A 22,526-nucleotide genomic window follows, 5' to 3' on the forward strand; every position below is an offset into this window, starting at 1 on the left:
ATTCCAATTCTATAATTAGAGTTATCATAATTCACATTTTCATAAAAAATTCTTGATCAAATTACAAACATATGGTTACTATCAAAAGAGCTCAAAAGAAATTAACAGAGACCACAAGATGTGGATGGGGTTGATCCCATGAAAACCAGTGAAGGCGAAATCCCTGTGCTGTTAATGAATTACTCATCTACTTTATGTTAGATGGCAGCTTGTATAGACACGGAGAAAGCTCAATGGATGTACTGAATCTTTAACCATGCATCAAAACCAATCAATTAAGGCCCATTTTCATGTGGATTTTATTCATGGTGAAAGTAAGTGTCCAATGTTCTTAGACTCCACCTTTCTGAAGATCTCTGCAGAACTCCTTGAGGGAAAGTCACGCTCCAGTTACGACTGCGTCACGTGGTACAACCTTTAGAACAATGGGTTTTGCTGGTTGCAGAAGTCCTTGTGTGCTTAATTTCAGGGGTATCTGCAAATGGGGAAGAAGAATATTGAGAATCAGTGAATGATCCAACAACATCACCAAAAGAAAAATTAAAAAAAAAAAAAACAACAAAAAAACACAGTATTTGGAATAATATGCAATGGAGTAACAAAAAAAGCTGAATTTGAAGTCATATGTGATCACTTCCTTTTTCTCCAAGCTGTCTCACGTGGATGGTGAGAATATGCATCCAAACATACATTGTGTAAAATGGTGATTGAGAATCTACTGTATTCACACCCTGAAAGAAATTCATGCTGGTTTATACTAATATTCTGTGCTGACTTAAAGTAAAACAAATGAGTTTCACATTTTTAATCCCTATTCTTAGGCTTTATGTCATAGTAATTTTGTAAGTCATGAAAAGTTATTTTTGGTTTTTCAATCTTGTAAGGTAACCATGTAAGGATACATTTCAATTCTATTAACAATCCTCAGCTCCAAGATTATGTATCACCACTGTAGTCAGCATGTTCAGGGCAAGTCATCTGGAAAACATATGTTACTTGCTTTTCTAGCATCTATTCTTGGCTTCCAAGGATGTGCTCAAAGGGAATGTCTGACTTCAATAATATTTTAGCATCATACTCTTTAGTAATGAATGGGGAAAGCATCCAATAGACAAACCTTCTAGTCAGAGAAAAGGAAGGGGAGCAACATTGTCATGGAGACAGAGAAGTGTCAATTTTAAGACTACTTGAGCTTAAAAAGAGTATCTGCCCTACACCAAGTGTACCATGGGGTTGCAAAACAAGAACAGTGTTTTGTCTGTCTAAATCCCGGACATACTGTAAATGGTTTAATGATAAAGTACTAAAATATGTGGGTTTGTTTGTAGATAAAGCTATACAACTAACTGCCTTAAGGAACAGATCAAAGAATACATACTTCTGTCCCTTTGCCCAGAAAAAGCTCCTATCAATAAAGAGGAGCCACACTCTAAATATACAGGTCCTGTAATTTTAGCCATGCCTTTACATGAAACAAGAACAAGTTATTCAGGAAAATGCAATGGAAATTTTTTTCTAAATGTCTTATTTTATTCTTTTATAATTTTAATAACTATACATACGATTTTAATGGAGAAATACAAGAAAGATATATATATTTATATAAATAGTACTACTTTTTAAATGAATGCTTTTATGAAATAAAATTATAACTTTAAGCCATACTTTCAAACATTTACCAGGTTTTCAATGTGGATATTCTACTCAAAGAACTATTTGGAGTTTGTGGAAGGAATACTATGAGGTGATATACAAAAGAGAGGATATATCTTTCAATACAGAGAGGAAAACAAACAAACAAACAAAACAAAAAAACCCTGGAGGTTTTAATGATATAGAGGTGATGAAAAGAGCGTACAAAACCCAAAAGTTGAACATGGGGTAAATAAGGAGAGAAACCTAAGAGGAAGATTCATTTAGAGAGTGAACAAGAACCTGAAGCATCAGAGCAGAATGAAAGGGGGAATAACGATACATACTTTATGGAGATATGACAACTACCTATTTTCTAGAGCATGGTTCCTGAGAAATGAGCCAGAATTATCACGATGTGCCATAAAGTTAAAGTTCATCATAACAGGCAACTTTTTAAAGACTTGTAGTTTATGTAAAGGAGTGTTTGTGCTGTACTTTGTATATATTCCATGCATGTGTGAAATCTCGAGAAGCCAGAGTTGGCCATAAGAGCCACTGGAGTTGAACTTACAAATGGTTGTAAGCCATTATGTGAGTTCTGAAAACTTAACCCAAGTCCTTCTCAAGAGCAGCAGGTGCTATTAACCACTGAACCATCTCATGAGACCAAGCAATTATCTTTTAAAATAATAATTCTTAACTTGGCATGACATGGGAAATCAGAGATGAGCTTTTAAAGCCACACTTTGGGTGAATTGTTTTAGAATTTCAGAAATGACAAGGCATCTTGAGTTTCTGGTTTCTTTTTGAGACACACAGTCCATGTTGGCTTCATATTCATTAAGTGGCCAAGGATAACTTGAAATTCTGATTCTCTGTCCTCTAACTCCTGAGTACAGGGATTACAGGTATGTGCCACCACAGCTTATTTGTATAGTTCTAGGGATTAGAACCAGAGATTAGAGCACAACAGGTAGGCATTTTGCCAGCTGAGAACATTCCAGACCCCATATGAGTTTTAAAGCTCTTCTGTGACTCTAATGTACATACATGGGTTGAGAAGACTGTGAAAGGAGGGCTTCTGTGAGCTATGGAAGAAGAGGGCAACACACAACAAACACTGAAAACATGAACATTGCACCTCTGGATGGCACATGACATACTCAATCTCCAGTGGACATGACTAGACTTTTACACTGTTCTCCTCTGACTCTTCATAATGCTAAATTCTATTCTATACAGACCTAGAACAAAGGGCACCTTAGTTAATATCTGGAAACAAATAGCTCAGATGGCCAGAAAACAAATTATTAGACATCTAACATGCATTGTTATTTTTATACATAGAACCTATAGCTGGAAAAAAGTCTCCCATAAAACAGTTTATAGAGATAGTTTTCTCCCTTACCTGTGTTTCCTTACAAGGATGGAAGGAGAAGTTCTGCAGAATTTTAGTGAGAGCAAGTTTCATATTCATGAGAGCAAACCTCATGCCAATGCAGTTCCTGGGTCCATTTCCAAAGGGCAGATATACATAAGGATCAATGCTGCCCTTGTTCTCCTTGCTGAACCTGGAGTCACCATAAATGATTAGTTGGCAGAGAATGAAAGCATAAGGGCTAAACATGTGAAGTTGCCTTTTGACATCTAACCAGTAAAACACAGGTAGTTTGGGAAAGGTTCAATGAAGTTCTACTTGCAGGTATTTGGCTATGAGAATTTTACACTAAAGATCCTTTCAATTCCCCTTCCTTATAAGACTCTCCATGTGGTTGAGATAAGATAAATGCTGTTTGAAAAAAATGCATCCTGTGTGGGCACACACTAGTGTAATAGTGGTATCATGGGGTAGGGGAAACAGACCATTTAATGATTGGTTGAAGGGACAGTTCACTGGGGAAATTAATGCCTAGCACTGAAAATCTAGTCAAAATCCCATGGCTGCAGAAACTATAGACGAGAATGTAGTGTTGTTGTTTTGCTAAGTAGACATGATACCAAAATGCCTTTTAAATAATTATCTTTACACACAAAAAAATCATGCTGATCTCAGCTTTGATCATAAAAGCTTTAGTTTGCAGTGGGAGACAGTTCGCATGGAAACTCATGACTGGTCATATTGCTGAGAAGTGGTGGTGGAGGGCTGGTGAGATGGCTCAGCAGTTAAGAGCACTGACTGCTCTTCCGAAGGTCCTAGTTCAAATCCCAGCAACCACATGGTGGCTTACAACCAACCTTAATGAGATCTGATGCCCTCTTCTGGGGTGTCTGAAGACAGCTACAGTGTACTTACATATTATAAATAAATAAATCTCAAAAAGAAGAAGAAGTGATGGTGGAATGCTCAGCCCCTCCAAGGCTCAGGAAAAATTACAGAAGGGGCAGAAAAATGTAAGGGCCAGGGCATGAAATGGACGCTGAGAAGTACTATCTTCTGGGAATGACATGCCCATTGCACTCATGAACTCATAGCGTCTCTGGTTACCTACAAAAGACTAGATACATCATCATTGCATTGTGGGAGGGAAATAGAGTTCATGAGATGCCACCTCGCTAAGGAGCTGTTGACAATAAATGCTTGGAAGATGACGGAGAAGTTTTTCTTCAGTGTTGCAGCCACTGGTGAGTTGACCATTCTCGAGGATATAACCATTACACCTATGCTTATACGAGCAACACTAAGTAAACTCACAAGTCACAAAAAAATAAATAAAAATACATAAATACAGGAGGAAGTCTAGTTGAAGTCACACAGGGATTACATGTGAGTGGAAGAGAGAAGAGACAGGGCAATGTGAAGTGAAAATGACCAGAAATCATTATCCATGCATGAGATTGTCAAAAAAAAAAATAAATACAAAGGAACAAGAATGGAACTACATCTTTAAACACTAAAAATCCATTTGGGATGATGCTGTGTCCCAACTCTGAAAAGCACATTTCATTTCAACTTCAGGAAAAGTGGATTCCTGCCCCACACTCAAGTGGTTCATTAACTACTTGAGGAAGAAGGAGGAAAACATTCTGTAGCTAATGAATCATACTTTCTTCCCGTCTCACTTCCCATATCCTCTCTTTTCTTCTTTCTCTGCCATTCTCCTCACTGAATGCAAATGGTTACAGAATCATACTTAGATCATCTTCCTATAAGAGACATCATAGAATACACAGGCCTGCAGAGCACAGAGAGCGTTTCTGCTCCTGAGGTTCTGGTACCTTTCAGGCTGGAATTCCTCAGGCTGTGGCCAATGCTGTGGGTCATGATGAAGAGCATAAGATGGAATCATCACTGTTGACCCTTTGGGGATAAACACACCATCGATTTCAACATCTTTTTTGGAGACTCTCTCCAGTCTATTAGCAATGGGATATAATCTGAGGGTTTCACTCAGCACCATATCCAAGTATTCCATCTCCATCACGACATCATAGGTGGGAGGTGCCTGGAAAGAAAGAAAAGGATTTGTGCTGAGATCTTAGATTAACTTACAACTGTGTCTAGTGTTGAATTCTCAGCACCCCCAAAGTCAAGCTCAGCAGCTCAAAGGATTTAGATAGTACTTACAATCCATTTTAAGGCATGTTTAGTTGTTTTAATTCATATATGTAGATTTTTGTATAAGTTTATGTACACCATATGAGTACAGTGCCCACAGAAGCCAAAAGAGGGCATCAGATCTCCTGTAGCTAGAGTTAGAGCAGTTGAGTGCTGCCATTTCCATGCTGGGACTCAAATATGAATGGATCCTATGAAAGAGTTGCCAGTGCTTTTAAACATTGGGCCATCACTCAAGCTCCTTACAAAGTAGAATAACTGTCACTTGGGGCCTGAAAGATGGTTCATTAGTGAAGTTTCTACTATGCAAGTCTGAGGATTAGAGTTCAGATACAAATCATTTATAAAGCCAAACATGGGGCACCCATCTATGATACCAGCAGTTAGTAGACTGGGACAGGGTTTTCATTGGCTAGACAACCTAACCAATCTATAATCTCTAGGTTTGGTAAGAGAGCTGGTATCATAAAACATGGTAGAGAGAAATTTAAATGTACACAATATCTATAACCTACACACACATATGGAAAGAGAGAGGGGGAGAGACAGAGAGAGAGAGAGAGAGAGAGAGAGAGAGAGAGAGAGAGAGAACACGGAGAGAGTTTGGCTTATGATTTAGACACCAAGGCTCACACCTTGGCTTCTTCTCCTATAACTATAAGTAGAGGGAATCATGGCACAGAACTGAGCCAACCCAGGCAGCTTAATCAAGACTAAGGCTAGGCCCTCTCGGTGCACAGCTGGGACAACAGAGCAGGTCCAGCAGCATCACTGAACCCTGCAGAGATCTCTATGATAAGTGCATGTCTTTAACATCACACAGGTTGTGTGCATGTTGCTTGCTCGGTCCTAGAGAACAGACACACCAGGCCCAGCCCTGTGTCACAACAACCTTCCGTTGCCATGAGAGGATTTATTGCCCATTTCTCTTTCTCTGTCCCTATTTAAATTTCTAAATGGTGCTGGGAAAACCAGTGCTTGTGCTCTTGTTAAAGACTGTCAAGGGCTGCTGAGACATCTCAGAGAGCAAAGTCACCTGCCACTGAGACTCCTGATCAGATTTGGACCCTTAAAACTCTTGTAGTAGAAAGAGAACAAATTCCTTCAGGTTGTCCTTTGTTTGAGCTCCAACACATGCTGCAACACATGTGCCCACATGCATATTTACACTCATATACATACATGAGTACATGCATGCAAGCATGCAAACATACATACATACAAATTTGTAAAGAAAAAAACATCATAATTGGAAGTATTTCTCAGTGGTGTGACTGCTTTTGCAAATTCATAAACACACACACACACACACAAAATATATGCACATACCCCACATACAACATATACACACCAAGCCTCACTCACCCACTCTCTGTCTCTCTCACACATATAGACTCTCTTTCTCTCTCTCTCTCTCTCTCTCTCTCTCTCTCTCTCTCTCTCAAACACACACAAACCCACAGACACACACTTTCTCACACACATGCACACACAAACTCTCCCTCTATTCCTCTCTTCTTTCTCTCTCTCACACACGCTCTGTGTGTATCTCTCTCATACACATAATCTCTCTCTATACCTCTCTCTCTCTGTGTGTATCTCTGTCTCAGTCTGTCTCTCAGTCCCCATCTCTGCCTCTCGCTCTCTCTCTCTCTCTCTCTCTCTCTCTCTCTCTCTCTCTCTCTCTCTCTCTCACACACACACACACACACACACACACACCATGAGTGTGAAAAGAATGTCTTTGTTGAGGCGTCTTCTTTTCCCTCCCATGCCACCCTCTCACCTTACTGGGCAGAGCTCTGTCGATCTCCTGCTGCAGTTTCTTCTGGATATCAGGGTGAGTGGCCAGGGAATACAGGGCAAAGGAAAGTGTGCTGCTGTTGGCTTCATACCCAGCAAAAATAAAGATAATCGACTGCGCTGTGATCTCCGTGTCAGAAAGGGCTGAAAGTAAGACAGCATTTCAGGTGAGTCGTGTCAGGATGGACCCTCACAGAGCAGATGGGGAGAAAATCAAAACTGTGTCAGGATGCACCATCACAGAGGAAATGAGAAAAATCAAAAGTGTGTCAGGATGGACCCTCACACAGGAGATGAGGAGAAAATCAAAAGTGTATCAGGATGGACCCTCACACAGGAGATGAGGAGAAAATCAAATGAGCTCCCATTTTCCTAGACAGACTATGGAGATGCCGTTCAGTCACTCTGAGACTGCCATCAACATGACAGCAACATGACACAGCCAGAGAAGGAGAAGAAAGCTTCAGGCAGGTTGTTCCAATGTGTCTCCTGTTCCTCACCATGCCCAGTGGGCAGCTTCAAGACATGGACTTTCTCTTTTGTAAAATTTAAAGTGTGTGCACAGGGGGGAGGTCAGAAGAGAGCATCTAATCCCCTAGAGAAGCAGTTATAGAAGGTCCCTCATACAGATTAATGTTTTTGATTTTATTTATTTATTTATGTGTGTTTCTCCAGGTGCCCATGGAGGCCAGAAGATGGCATTGTGGTCCACAGAGCTAGAGTTACAGGCAGTTGTACCTCTTCTACCATGAATGCTGTGATTCTCTTGTTCGTAAATTCTTTCTCCCAATTAGTGTAAGTACTTGCTAGTAAACTGAAACTGGACTATGCATCCACAATTGGTGGCTATTTTTTAAATTAATATTTATTTCAGCAATCAAAAATTAAACAGACTATCTGAAATATGCAGTCAGTAGATAGGGGTGCTTCCCTAGGAATCATGAAGCCCTGGGTTCCACCCCCAGCACTTTATAAATCAGGTATGGATGTTTGACTGGACAGAAGACAGCCAGTGATGGAAGAATCTGGCTTCTCAGCATCAGGGGGAATCAGCCCCTCAAGGATTGATCACTGACAGCTTCCTAGGAGGGGTTTTTTTTTATTGTTACACAGAAGGGTCCTTAAGCAAGTCAATTTCCATACACCAAAACCATCTAATCTATGTCTTGTCTTGAAAGACCCACCACATAAGCAGTTCTCAGCCACAGGAGACTGCCTGTTTTGCCAGGAATGCCTCCAGACTAAGGTATGCCAAGGCTCTGGGAACACTTCAGAAGAGCACCATGAAATCTCAGGTAATAATCTCTGACAGAAGGCTACTGCAAAGCTGAGGTACCGTCACTCCAGATTCATGCCAGATTCAACAGTTCTGCTAAAACTCTGTCGCATAATAGCACATGCCTGTAGTCTCAGGAGATAAAGGACATTCTCTGGCACATTGTGAATGTGGGTCAGCTTGGGCTACATAGGAGCCTGTGGCAAAAGGAGGAGATGGAGATGAATTTGGAGTTAGCTGATCATATGAAACGGTATCAAGTGGGCGGGCAAACAGGAAAGGAGTTGAAACACAAAGTGCAGGAGCACTTCAAACAGTAAGTGTGGGGACCCAAAAGATATCTTGCTGCTGCATATAAGGAAGTGAGTGCATGGGAAATGAACAGATGGGTAAGAATGGAAGACACCCTCTCCACTAGCTACTGATGCACACATGGAGAATAAAGTCAGGAACTGAAATGCCATCAGTTTGCAGCCATAGTAGTACAAATTGCATTAAATAAAAAAATAAAGACAGACGGCAGGCTAGAGAGATGGCTCCAGGGGTAAGTGTGCTTGTTGTACAAGCTTGAGAACCTGGGTTTAAATCCTCAGTTCCCACGTAAAAAGGCAGGTGGGCAGCAAACCCCTGTAACCAAACACTGAATTGTTGGGACCTCCTGGCTGCCAACTTAGCCCCAGGTTTAATAAAAGACCCTGTCTCTAGGAAATAAGGCAGAGAAGGATTGAGTAAGACACTGTGTGCCTTCGTCTCTTCTCTGTACACACACCTAGGGGTGTGCACATGTGCACATACTCCTGCACATGCATGTACCACACAAAGAAGATAAAAATCTGTAAATTATTTTTTATAGTTTTTCAAGACACGGTTTCTCTGCATTGCCCTGCCTGTCCTGGAATCTATGATGAAGACCAGGCTGGCCCTGAACTCAGAGAGATCCAACCCCATCAACCTGCCAAGTGCAAGGATTAAAGACACACTCCACCACTGCCCAGCTATGAGTGATTTTTAAGAACATAAAAGAATGAAGAGGACTGATGCATTTGTACAGAGAGGCTTTGCCCAGAAGCTACTTACACATCACACAAAGGAAAGGTAAATCTTTACCATAATTAGGCTAGAGAACACATGTCCAACAGGGGCTCCCAAAGAGCTTCAGCACCATTGGGGTACATGTCCCCTGACAGGATGTTTAGACACAGATATCTAGGTAGAGCACTGAGACTGTGTGCTGGGAAAGACACAAATACCACCTGTGCTCACTCAGGTAACAAACAGACCACTGGAGACATACATCGTGGCCACCTTTCATTTTAGGAGCACACTTTTGCTCATGTACATCCAGAAAATTCCATGTTGATGTTAGCCAAGCAACTGAACAGCGGTATTCCTCTACCTAGAAAAGCCTCCTTGCATATTTTCTAGGCAGCCCACCCACTCCCCGAGAGCTTCCTTGTCCACAGGCCAGGAGGGGTTGGCTTACCGTTATGAGACTCTTTGTCTTTGGAATTATTATCAGCGTTCATCATCAGCTGAAGAAAATCTACTCGGTGCTGGAAGCAGAAAGAGAGGTTGTACAAATGGAACGTCAGAGGTCAGAGGTCAGAGGTGGATCAGGAGTGCAGAATCTTAATTATCTTCTTTCTGACAATGTAGTTCCCTTAAATTCATAACTTGCTTGAGTCATCACGGAACAAAAGCAGGAAATGGATAACCTGGGAAGAATCTAGCTTCCACATCAACCACTTTTACAATAAATTACAATACAATTTTAAACAATCACTTTTATTCTTAGAAAATGTTTTTGAAGGAGAGGAAAATAATATTCCCCCCTTTTTGAACATTTTTAGTTGTTATTGGAGAGTTTCATACAAATAAACAATCAGATATGGTCATCTTTACCCACTCTTTCCTCCAAACAATTCCTTCTATATCATCTGTAACACTTCTTCCTCCACACTCCATGTTTTTCTTAATCACCCATTAAGTCCAACTACAGATGCTCACATGTCATGGATGTGGGGCCATCCACTGCTGCATGGGAAACCTACCTATGTCCATAACCTCCCTCCATAGCTATCAACTGTCAATTTGTCCTCAGCAAAGGGCAGAGCTTGGAGAGATTTTTTCCCATATATGTTGGAGTTCTGACTGTCTTGATCTTGGTCAGATCTTGTGCCATGCCAATTTTTTTCTTTCCTTATGTAGGATGTTCCTGATTTCATTCCTGTTGCTAAGGGTTCATTCCTGCCTTATGCTCATTCAGTTTTAAAAGTTCAACTTCTCTTCCATGAGAAAATATAAATACTCCTTCTCTCTCTGTAAATCTAGCCTTTTCTACATGCCGTTAGCACACAGCTCACTTGTTCATAGCCCAACATGTAATCAAACTGTGAGCCTCTCATGAAACCACCATGCTTTACCTTCTGCTTGGAATCCAGGCGGTATTCCTTCATTCTGCCTACAAATTTTTTGAAAAATTCTATTGAATCCTTTGGGAACATGCAGATATTTAACATCTCATAGATTGGGGTGAGGAATGGAAAGAGTACTGGAAAAAAAACCAAAAAGATAAGTTTTAATTGAAATGGAAGTTTCATTTAACGAAGTCATAAAGCAATCCCCAAAATAAGTCACCAGTATCTCAACCAGAAGTCATTGTCTCTGTGACCTTGCTCACACTGGGACAGCACCATACTTCTCCTTCTGCACTTTGGAGTAGCCAAAGCTGCAACCTGATTCTTAAATTTAACTGTGCTCCTGGGCATCATATGGATTCAGAAAGAAAATTCAGAAGCCATTAAGATGGCTCAACAGGTAAAGGTTTCCACAGAGAAGTCCAACAACCTGAGCTTGATCCCGGAATCCCACTCTGTTGAAGGAAAGAACCAACTGCTACAGCTGTCCTCTGACCTCCACATGCCACACAGTCACCAAGGCATGTGCATGTGTATGCACACACATACAAACAGCCAAGGCTACACAGAGAACTCTGTCTCAAAAAAAAATTAAAAAAAAAACAAGTTCAAACACAGATGACAAAAAGCAGGAAGAATGAGAAATCACATACTCTTCCTCACTTCAGTTCTAGCCTATATCAATAAATAGGGAAACAGGTCTAACTGTAGCTGTCATACAATGCTTAAAAGGAGACACAGAGGATTATATTAGGTGACAAGGATAGAATGTAGGTATAGGGACACATGAGCTGTGTATGGAAACATAATTGTCAAGGAAAGTATGAAAACCCTAAATGACACACCATGGTTAACTGTATCAAGAATATATACCAGAACACCGGTTGGCACTCCCAGAAGAGCCAGGTTTGATTCCCAACATCTACATGTTTGTTCTCAACCACCAGTAACTCCAATACAAGGAGATTCAAGACCCCATTATGGCCTCTTTAGGCACTTCATGCATGTAGGCAAACACCCATACATAGAAAATAAAAATAAATAAATCTTATAAAATGATAAAGTGATTAAGCTATGTAAGAGAAGATCTATCAAGGCAGGGGTGATTCATGTCTGTAAGCTCTGCACTCCGAAGGCAGGGGCAGGTTGAGTTAGGTGAGTTCAAGACCAGGCTAGTCTACAGAGTGAGTTTGGGGATACAGAAAGATAGACAGAAAAACTCATGCCCCTAAATATTAAGAGAAGACAGAGATAGAGAGAGAGACAGAGAAAGAGAGGAAGAAGATCTAAAATCATACATTAATCCCCTAAGTCCTGGATTTAGGGCAGACATTTATATATGCAGTAGCTGAAGCGACTATAGACAATGTATGCTTGGTTGCTTAATATGTTAAACATTCAGTTACTTTTTGACTCAGCAATGCTGATTCTGAATGTGACCCACAAAACATAAAACTAAATATTTAAACATAACCTTGTATATGAAAGCTCAAAACAGAGAAATTCATGGCAAACATGTGAGACTAACTCCCATGTCCATCAACAGACAGGGAATATAATTTGCTCATAGACACGGGACATAGTGACACTTGATTCGTTTAATAGTGTGCTAAATGAAAGAGGCCTGTCACAGAGACCACAGCGTCTATGATCCCATTGATGTGACATTTCCAGAATTCTCAGATACAGAGGAAGTGAACTGGTGGTTGCTTAGGTCAAGATTGCTTGAAAGTTTCAATGTGGCTACAACAAAGTCCTCTGTGATTGACATTGGTAATGGGCCAGGTGCTCTTCAGTCAATGCTGACTCCTAAGAGATCAGAGTACTGAGAATAAGGGACTGTTGAGTCCTGAGCCCTAAATGGAGCATCTACATCAGCACCCCCACCCATGAAGACTCAAGGGACATCATGAAACAGGGTGTGGCACTAAAGTCAGAGGCAGGAACAGGGAGTGTGAAATTCCATATCTAAGACATGGCATGGCCCTCCCCTGAACTGACCGCCTGCAGCAGTGAAGCCAGTTATACAGGTCAGCCTCCTAGCAGGCAGCACTGAATGGACTCAACTGGTTACCAAAGCAGACAAAAGGCCAGGAAATTGGGAGGAAGATGTGTCTCAGTGTCTAAGTGATGTGGGAAGTAAGAGTTAGGGGTGGGGGTAATCGAGACAGATGAGATGCATGTATGATATTGCGACCATGGAGAGTTCTGGACTTACAGAATGCCAAATTTGTATTTATACAAATGAAAGCATTCTAAAATAAAACCAGGACTCAGAGGTGCACATGAAGTTGCAGCCCTCAGGAGGCAGAGGATCACTCTAAGTGCAAAGGCAGCCATTTCCAGACCAGCTAGAGCTACATGGTGAGACGCTGTCTCAAAGAAAAAGGAAGGTCAAAACCAGAAATAATTGGGCGACATGTCTTCGAATGCTCTCAAAATACTGAGCTGTGCCTTTAGGGGAGGAGTTACACGACAGGTGAACCACACAGCACTAGAGCCAACCGTTTGTGGAAAGTGAGAAAGAACTGACAAACATGGCCACAAACAAGAGCAATGATCAGAAGCCAGAACCGCCCACTCACCTACAGACAAGAACAACGGGTCAAAAATATCAAATCTTACGAGCTTCTTGGCTTTCTCCACAAAAGGATCATTAGGGTTGTTGAGGGAATCGACATTCACTCCAAATGATGTGCTGGTGATCACATCCATGCTGTAGGCACCTAACACTCTGAGGAGAGAGAGGCGGGGGAATTTAACATATGCATCAGAGAGTGGGAAAGAATTCTCAGGGAACAGACAAAGTCCCCTCAGTGTGGACTAAGCTCTTCCCAGCCTTCCCAGCCTTCCCAGCCTCTACACCTGCAAATTTGTATTTCTACAAATGGAAGAATTCTACAGGATCTTACTCGCACGTTTCTTTTTTTTAAACTGTCTATAATGTCGTCTAGTGTCAAAGGGGTAAGGACAAGCAGCAGGACCTTCTGAGCTGCACCCCAGGCGCCTTTCCTTTCCCAGAACCACAGTGAGGGACTCACTGTTTCACAGGAACAGGTTTGCCTTTCTCTGCCTCTCGCCTCAAGTACTTTACCAAAATGTCTCCATACTGTTCGATGACAGGGAACATCTAAACAAAGCAGAAAAGCGTCCACAGTTAGCATGGGGACTCCAGTCACACAGGCTGCAGTTAAGAGTGTCACTCACCTCCTTGAGTTTTCCACTGGTGAACGTGGGGGAGAGCAAGGCTCGAAGTCTCTTCCATTCCTCATCCTTAGATATGGAGACGGCTTTGCTCATGATCCCCACTGGGCCAAAATCCTAGAGTCAGGAAAAAAACAAACCAACAACCTCAGAATGCCTCACAGCATATGAGAAATCAGCTGTGCCCTTAGCTTCCTATTGTGGTCCCAACCCTTTATATTCCAGGATGCTTTTAAGTGGAAGTTTCTCTGTGGTTGGGAAACTAGGTCCAGGGATGGAGGAGAAGATGAGAAGAAGGAGTCAATCTCCAGAGCTGGATGTTTTCATATGTTGTGTGTCTGTCTGTGTATCTGTGTGTGTGTGTGTGTGTGTGTGTGTGTGTGTGTGTGTGTGAATTCTGGTACATGTGGGACAGTGAAAGTTAGCTTGGTTCCCTGTTGAACTAAGGCTTGGAGACCTGGAAATTCTGAAGAGACTGTAGACAGTTCTCCTGTTCCCAGGCATCTGGCTCCTGTCACTAGCTGAAGCAGACCCCCTCCCCCACCCCCAGACTTTTGGCCACCAGTCACATAAGGGCAATGCCCCCCAAACCCTCCACATGTAGAGGATGTGACCAGTCATCACATAGGCTCAAGACAGATCTCCATTTTATCAAGGTTCCTAAAGTCCTGGAGGACTTAGCCAAGAAGCAATCCTTCCCAACCACTCCTCCCTCTAAATGGGATTTAACCTTAAGCACATGCTGAGAAGTGGGGTGTGGTTTTACACACCCACTTTTTGCCATGACAAAGAATGTCTTAAAACCATGGACTGCGTCTTTCCGTCAGGATCTGCCATGGGAAGCCATGGAGAGGGCCTTTGCCTATAGAGCCACTGTCTCATCTCCTGTAGCAGGCCTCTCTGTGCTTCCCCACCATGGCCGCCACCGAGTCTAAGCAGATGCCTACCACCAGCCATGAAGCCAAAGACTCTACCCACTGGACCAGCCAGAGCTCCCTTCTCTTTCCCAAGGCCCAGGCTTGATTCAGCCTGCCAGCCCCCCCATGCATTTTCAGCTCTTCTGCCATTTTCAGTCGTGCCTGGATCTCCAAGAGCCTGAGACCCAGACAGCTCCAGCCTCCTTGCAAGCTCAGGCACTCCCAAGTCAGCTTCAACTGTCCCGCACCTCACATTGTGCTTTTCCACCCCCAGAGTTGTGTTCTGGGGCTACCCTACAGCCCACCACCCACCTGGCAACAGTGTGGAGTAAGCATAGTCAACTTCCCTCAAACTGACTCCTGAGCCACCCTGCCCTGTGATGGACCTGACACAGGGCCCCCCATAAACCTACATGTGTGCTCATGTGGAGGCCAGAGGTCAGGCATCTTACTCTATAGCTCTCTATGGCACTGTGTGTGTGTGTGTGTGTGTGTGTGTGTGTGTGTGTGTGTGTGTGTGTGACAATGTCTCTGTGAATCCAGAAGGCTCTGGTTTGGCTAGAGTCTCTAGCAAACAAGCCCCTGGGATCTACCTGCCGTGACCCCATGCCGCTCTAGAGTCACTCATGAACACTGCTCTGTTCGGCTTTTTTGTGGATGCTGAGGATACAAACTCAGGTCCTGTTCCCACTCACTGATCAAGCCATCTCCCTAGGCCTGGGACACTTGAAGGATTTGAAATTTGGATTTCTTAAAGGTTATTTTACTATTGTATGGGTGTGGCCTAACATTGCTTGTGTCATAATGTTAAATTTTCATCCCCAAAACTGCTCATAGGAGCATCTGTACCTAAGACCCTTAGGGACCCTGCCCCCAATTAGCTCCAATTGGTAAATGAAGGAGCCAGCAACCAATGCCTGGGCAGAACAGACAGAGGCAGGACCTTTAGGATTCCCGGGCTTGGGTAAGAGAGGAGGAAGAGGCAGAAACACTGTGCAAAGGGCATAGGACAGACCAGCCACAGAAGAATTCAGGTAAGTGGCTATAGTGGCCACAATCCAAATTTAGATTTTAAAGAATATTAACTCGAGAATACCAGGGTGGAGTGTTTGCTAGCCTCAGGAAAGATGTAGAGGTACCCAACCATTAAGCTAGTCAAGGCGTATAAAAATTAACTAGCCCGTGTGTGTATGTGTGTGTGTGTTTGTGTTTGTGTGTTTGTCTGTGTGTCTCTCTGTGTGTCTCTTGTGTAATGTGTCAGTGTGTCTCTGTCTTTCTGTGTTATGTCTGTCTCTATGTATGTGTCTGTGTGTGTGTCTGACTCTATGTATGTGTCTGTGTGTGTGTATATATCTGTCTCTGTATGTGTGTGTCTGTGTGTGTTTGTTTCTGTGTATGTCTGTCTCTATAATGTGTCTGTCTCTGTGTGTGTCTTTGTGTGCATATCTGTCTCTCTGTATGAGTCTCTCTCCCCTCTCTGTGTGTATCTCTTTGTGTGAATCTCTCTGCCTGTGAGTGTACACATGAATGCTAGCACACATGCCCATGTGTGCTCATGTGGAGACCAGAGGTCAGCCTCCTTTCTCTGTAACTCTCTATGTTAATTTTGAGGCAAGGTTTCTCCTTGAATCTAGAAGGCCCTGGTTTGGCTAAAGTACCTAGAAAGCAAACCCCTAGGAGGCAAACAGATGGAACTAGAAAATATCATTCTCACTGACCCAACCCAGACCCAAAAAGATCCGCATGGGATGTACTCCCTTATGAGTGAATGTTAGCCATGAAATACAGGGTAACCATGCTATGATCCACTGACCAAAAGAAACTAAGTAATCAGGAGGACCCAAGGGAAGAAGCCCGAATCTCACAGAAGGGGAAACAGAATACACTTGGGAGGTGGAGGGAAGGAGGGAACTGCATGAGAGAGGGAGTAGAGAGGGGAACTAGGATGAGGATCAAGTGTTGGAAGTTAGAGATGGCTGGGAGATATAACAGGACTAGGCAGTGGGCATCTCTGGGACTAGCCAGAAACCTGGGATGGTGTAGGCTCTGAGAAGTCTCTGGGAAAAACCCTAGCTAAGACTCCTAGTAGCTGTGGATACAGAGACTGAAGTACCCAAGTCCTGTAGACAAGCAGGACGTCTAGAGGAGGGAGGGGCACATTGATGCACACACAAAACCACCTAAAAACTGTCTTGCTAAAAGCTGTGCAGGGATAAAGATGAGTGAAGATAAACTGAACAAGGAATGACTGACCAAACTTTACACCCATACTGGGAGAGACTATAAATGACACTCTGCTTTCAAGAAGGGACCGAGCATAACTGACTCTAGAGCAGGCTGCATCCAGCAGCAGATGCGGAGACCCTCAGCCAAACTTCATTCATAACATGGGGAGTCACGTGGATGGATCAGGGATAGGATTGAGTGAGCCAGAAGTTACCGGGGCTGAACTTAGGCTCCCTAAAGGTGGGTGTGCAGCCTGGTCTTTGTGTGGGTCCCCTAACAATTAGAGCTGGGGCTGTCTCTGAATTGCATGCCTGCCACTGGATCTCGTCCCGCTGGCTGCACTGCCAGGTTGGCCCTCAGTGGGAGAGGATGCACTTAGTCCTGCTGCTGCTGGATGTCCCAGGGCAAGGTGGGACACAGGGGGCCTTCCCCTTCTCTGAGGAGAAGGAGATGGGGCAGTGGGGGTGGGATTAGTAAGGGTCGACTGGGAGGAAAGAAGGGAGGGGAGCTGCAATCAGGATGTGAGATGAATAATTTAATTAAAAATGAAAAAACAATGTGACCTACCCGCCGGTTTGTGAAGACCGAAAAGCATTCCTTCACCAGCACATTCTTAATCATCTCTGGGTCCGTGATGGCAAACAGAGGCATCTGACCATCAAACAACCTGTGTGAGGAAGACAGCTGATGAGGCAGGTTCTGACGTGAGAGCCACACCCAGATCTTGATCCTAATGCTGCAGGACCCTCTCTCTGCTTATACAATACAGCGTCACAGGAGTTTCCAGTTCAGCTTAGGGATTCTGAGCACAGACAAATGGAGTCTTTGTATAATGGTAGGTGATGTCATTCAAGACGCAACGAGTCAAAGACAAAACAGCTCTCAATAGCATCACACTTACAAATAACAAGTGGAAATCTGGTGTCTAGATCTGTACATGTGAGAGTTCCAGATACCATTATCTATAATTTTGCATTTTTGAAATAGTGCAAGGGGCTGGAGAGATGTTTGGTTTCTAACATCCACATAGGATAGTTCACAACCACCTATAACACCAGCTCCAGGGATATGCAATACCTCTGGAGTACACCAGAGTCAGAGGCAAGCAGATCTCCAAGTTCAAGGCCAGCCTGATTTACAAAGCAAGTAAGTCCAGGACAACCAGGGCTACACACAGAGGAACCCTGACTTGAAAAAGAAAAAAAATCTTAAAAATACTGAAATATGTCAACATCTGGTGTTGGGATGCAGCTCAGTCTTAGGATGCCTGCCTAGGGCGCAGGCCCTGGTTTTGATACATTGAGATGAAAACAGAGAATTTAACTGAGGCGCCTGTATCTACTTCTCCAAGGCTCAGGTAATCTGGACCACAGAGCAGGAAGAACATGAGAGCCAGGAAGCAGAGGGGATAGCAGGATAGTTTGTCTTCAGTACTCCTGAATTGTCTGCAGCTGGGATCACATCCACACACCCTGAGCATGACTGTCAACATCCCGGCAGAAGGTTTAAGGGCCTGACGCTGCCTGAGGATTTGTACACAGCTGGTTCCTGGAGAGGGGAAGCAAAATGGCCCAAAGGTCGAGGCATCTGATGATGTCAGCTCAGTCCCTGGGATCTACGTGGTGCAAAGAGAACTGACTGGCACAAGCTGTCATCTGATACAAACTTTTACCAAAAATCTTGGCAGGGGCTGAGGAGACGGCACAAGAGATGACGGCACCTGTACCAAGGCTGATGATCTGAGTTCAGTACCTTGGAAGTAGAGAATGAACTCTGACAAGTTTTCCTCTGGCCTACATGTATGTACCAGGATACATGTTCCCACGTCAGGAAAAAAAAAGTTGATGCAAAATAAAATATAAACAACAGCAAAGTCTCTATATGCACAGAGGAAATTTTTAATGCTGATCATGAATTATTTACCAAGCCCTTAGCTAGGTCATCGACTCTCACCCCTACTGTGAAATGGAACACTAAAGTCAATAAATGTGAAGGAATGTGGGCTCCTATCCGGAAATGAGCAGCGTGGTAAGGAGACAGAACAAGACATTTGCCAGAGCAGCTCAGACATAGATGCATCACATGTCAGGAAAAGGAAGATTCAGAGGAGAAGACAGAAGAGAAGGGGACACTGGATAGAATACAGGTCTGGGGGATACTAAGTGTCCAGACACTCTCAGAGGACTAGAGAGGGGGGAAAGGAAAAAGGGGAGAGACTGAGTGAGGGGAATGGGGGGCAGGAACCGGGTTGTAAAAAAGAATAAATTAATTAATTAATAAGGAAAAAAAGCTCAAGTCCATGGAACATCAAAGCCTATCAAAATGCCATGGTATGCAAAGTTCTCATGCCAATTCGACATTTGAACCCTGACTTAATGACATGCAGTATCACCTATGTACATGACTACAACTAAGGCTGGCATCATCCTTACACAAGTTGAGTGCCTCCTCCTAAAAATGGCCAACGGAACTTTCCAGAATACTCACCCCCATATTTTTCCATAATTTTTATGGCACTCCATGTCGAATTTCCATAGACCCTACAAAGAGAAATAGCATGAAATCCATTATTGTCCTGTATGTATTGATGCTTCTGTACCCAGAGCACCAAAAACCACCAACACCATGAAGACAGATTTATTGTCTCTGAAACGGTTTGACATATCAAGAGCAGGAAGGATCCGTGGGAAAGGGCAGAAGCAGAGCAGGATACGTGACACATCCCATGGCCTCCACATGCCAACTCACAGACATAGACATGTACACAGACAACACACACTCGTAATGATGATGAAAAGGATTGTGATGATAATTAACACAATTGCTTGAAAAAATGTGCAAGGAAAGCACAGAACCTGAACGATGAAAATCCTGAGCAGACAGCAACACAAGCTTTGCCACTTGTGGCAAAGCTCTGGGCGTGAGCTTGGGAATGTCTGTCTGGAGGACTGACCATGGGCCAGGCACCAAAACAGGTTAGTCACAGTCACCTAGACTTAGAGCCTACACTGCACATTACATTCTCATTACATAATTTTCTAGTAATTTTGTCAAATTCTCCATTCCCTAATGGCTTCACTTTTAACAAACCTTTAAAAGAAAATAAAAATTGCATTATGTAGATAAGTATCTAAGATGATTGACAACTGTCATCCTGTCTCAGATGTTTTCACTTGCTACTCAGAGTCATGTTTAAGTTTACTGCTTTTAAAAGAAGAGAGGCAGCTGTAGATACATAAACAAACAAAAAATCAACAACTTAAATATGGCACAAGGCCTGGAGATGTGACTCAGTGGTTAAGAGAACTGGTTGACCTTGCAGAGGGTCCAAGTTCAAGCCCCAGAACCCATATCTGTTCTCCACCTCTAACTCTAGCTCCAGGGAGTCCAGTGCCCTCTTCTGTCCTCCACAGCTACTGCACTCATGTGTGCACACATACAAGCATATACACGTAAAATCTTTCTAAATAAAGCAGTCACTAACCGGGACCCCAGGATCTAAACAAAGAGAGAAGCTAAATGATCTAGTTCTGAAGAACTCAAGCACAGAATATCTGCTGATTCTACAGCTATAGAAAAATGTTCATGGGTTCAAAGATTAAGCAGAGAACTCAAGTCTACAAAAAGCCTTCCATGTGTGGGGGTTGGGGACCTGTGATAAGCTGATGCTTCAGAAAGATTCAGAAAAAAGAACGACACTGTCACTCATTAGACCTCGTACAAAGAGTATTTTAATCTGGTAAATATAGATTGGTGTCCTAGAAGATGGAAACCCCTTCAAGATTTTCTCCAAATAACAATAGCTGTGCCTTCTGAGCTCTACCCTGAGCAAGAAACAAACTCTGCCTTTACTGCTCACAGGATCAGAGCATCAAGATTGAGTGAGACAGAGATCTGGGCATTTTACTCAAGGTGAATGTCAATAAATTGACACTAGGGCAGTGAGATGGCTCCGAATGAAAAGGAACTTGCCACCAAGCCTGATAACCTGAGCTCCATCACTAGGAATAAGATGTTTGGAAGAGAAAACTGACTCCCAAAACTGTGCTCTGACCGACATACGCCTACTATGGAATATACACACCCTCACCCAAAAATAAATAAATGAGGGGCTGACAATGGGAGCTATGGAGATGCTTCAGTGGGAAAAGCACCCTGTGGGAACCAGAATTTGACTTCCCAGGGTCTGTGTAAATGCCTGACAGGAGGTAATAGAACCAGCTTGTAAGAGTCAGAGACAGGGGAACCCGGAGAGAAAGCTGACTAGCTAAACTATTCAAGTAAGAGAGAGTAGGGTCAAAGTGAGAGACTCTGCTTCAAAGGACGAAGTGCAGAGACACACAGTGTTAACATCTGACCTCATACACACACATGTACATAATTATGTCCATGGGCACACACACACAAATATACTCTTAAGTTTTAAGTTGGCAATAGAGCCCCAGGGCACTCACAAACATTCTGAAGAATCAAGAGAACACACAGTGTGGGGGCCTGAAGTCTCAGGGTTTCCTCATAAGGAGAATTTAATAGAACTAAGCCATTATTGACCATAAGCAGAAGCCATATGGAAAACTCAGTCAACACTCACCTTGGAGTAATTCAGCGCAGTGCCTAAAAAAGGTAGAGGTTTGGGCCCAGGAATTCCCTGTTTCTTAAAAATTCCATGTGTACGGGTCCCGTATCTATAAAGGGAAAAAGAAAGACTTGTATCCACACACACAGAAGAGAGGAGACAAGCAAGACCATTGTCAAAAACTGAAACAAACCAACAACTTGGCTCCCTCTCTAGTTCCCAGAGAGCTTTGGGAATGTTGAGTTTGCATGTCAGTCCATTGTGGGTATCTGTGTCTGCTGAGTTCCCATGGATCTAGGGATAACCAACACTAAGTCATACCCACTATAAGTCATATCAGTGAATTAGCGGGGGATGTTTCATGCACTGTGTAGTCAATTGCTGATTCCTATACCCAGAGACCCAGTACAGTTCAGATTTTGGTATTGTATTATCAGGAAGCATCTCCTGAGTCAGTATTTTGTAAATGTTGATCTCCATGATCTTCTGATTGGTCAAATCAAGGGGACAACATATTAGAGCTGGGAGGAGAGAAAAAGGTGGGACTTCTGTGCCCAGAAAGAAGAAAAGGATCTCAGGTGGGACCTGGGGATTCAGAACTGGGGCACAGTGAAAAAGGAGGTGCAGGAGCAATACTACAATGGAAGGTAACAGGTCACAGGGTTGGGAAGTAGGCTGGGAAGTTGGCCAGGCCAGCACAGTCAGGTTAGAATAGTTCATAATCTGTCAAGATTAGTGCCTGAGACTTTAATATATATATATATATATATATATATATATATATATATATATATATATATATATATAAAGGTCTCTGTGTCATTATACAAATCAAGGTTGGGCACAGAGCAACCCATATGTTTCCAGTAAACCTTAAAAGAAGGCGTTAAAGAAGAGTAGGGGTTGGGGTTCCCAG

At 43.0% G+C, this 22,526-nt stretch overlaps 1 protein-coding gene across 1 annotated transcript in view; it reads right to left on the reverse strand.

The window, feature by feature from the left end:
- Positions 1–56: 56 nt before the first annotated feature.
- Positions 57–22,526, reverse strand: part of LOC127672701 (cytochrome P450 3A11-like) — a 23,690-nt gene continuing 1,220 nt past the window's right edge. Inside the window, exons 2-13 of the mRNA XM_052168012.1 lie at positions 21,626–21,719; positions 19,522–19,574; positions 17,602–17,701; positions 13,895–14,008; positions 13,729–13,817; positions 13,273–13,421; positions 10,694–10,821; positions 9,754–9,823; positions 6,978–7,138; positions 4,852–5,078; positions 3,044–3,206; positions 57–475 (exon numbers count right to left, since the gene is read on the reverse strand). Coding sequence (XP_052023972.1) covers positions 380–475; positions 3,044–3,206; positions 4,852–5,078; positions 6,978–7,138; positions 9,754–9,823; positions 10,694–10,821; positions 13,273–13,421; positions 13,729–13,817; positions 13,895–14,008; positions 17,602–17,701; positions 19,522–19,574; positions 21,626–21,719 — 1,444 coding nt within the window. The 3' untranslated portion in view covers positions 57–379. The remainder of the gene's footprint in view (positions 476–3,043; positions 3,207–4,851; positions 5,079–6,977; positions 7,139–9,753; positions 9,824–10,693; positions 10,822–13,272; positions 13,422–13,728; positions 13,818–13,894; positions 14,009–17,601; positions 17,702–19,521; positions 19,575–21,625; positions 21,720–22,526) is intronic.

Source organism: Apodemus sylvaticus, chromosome 22, assembly GCF_947179515.1.
Source record: "Apodemus sylvaticus chromosome 22, mApoSyl1.1, whole genome shotgun sequence".
NCBI classification, from domain to species: domain Eukaryota; kingdom Metazoa; phylum Chordata; class Mammalia; order Rodentia; family Muridae; genus Apodemus; species Apodemus sylvaticus.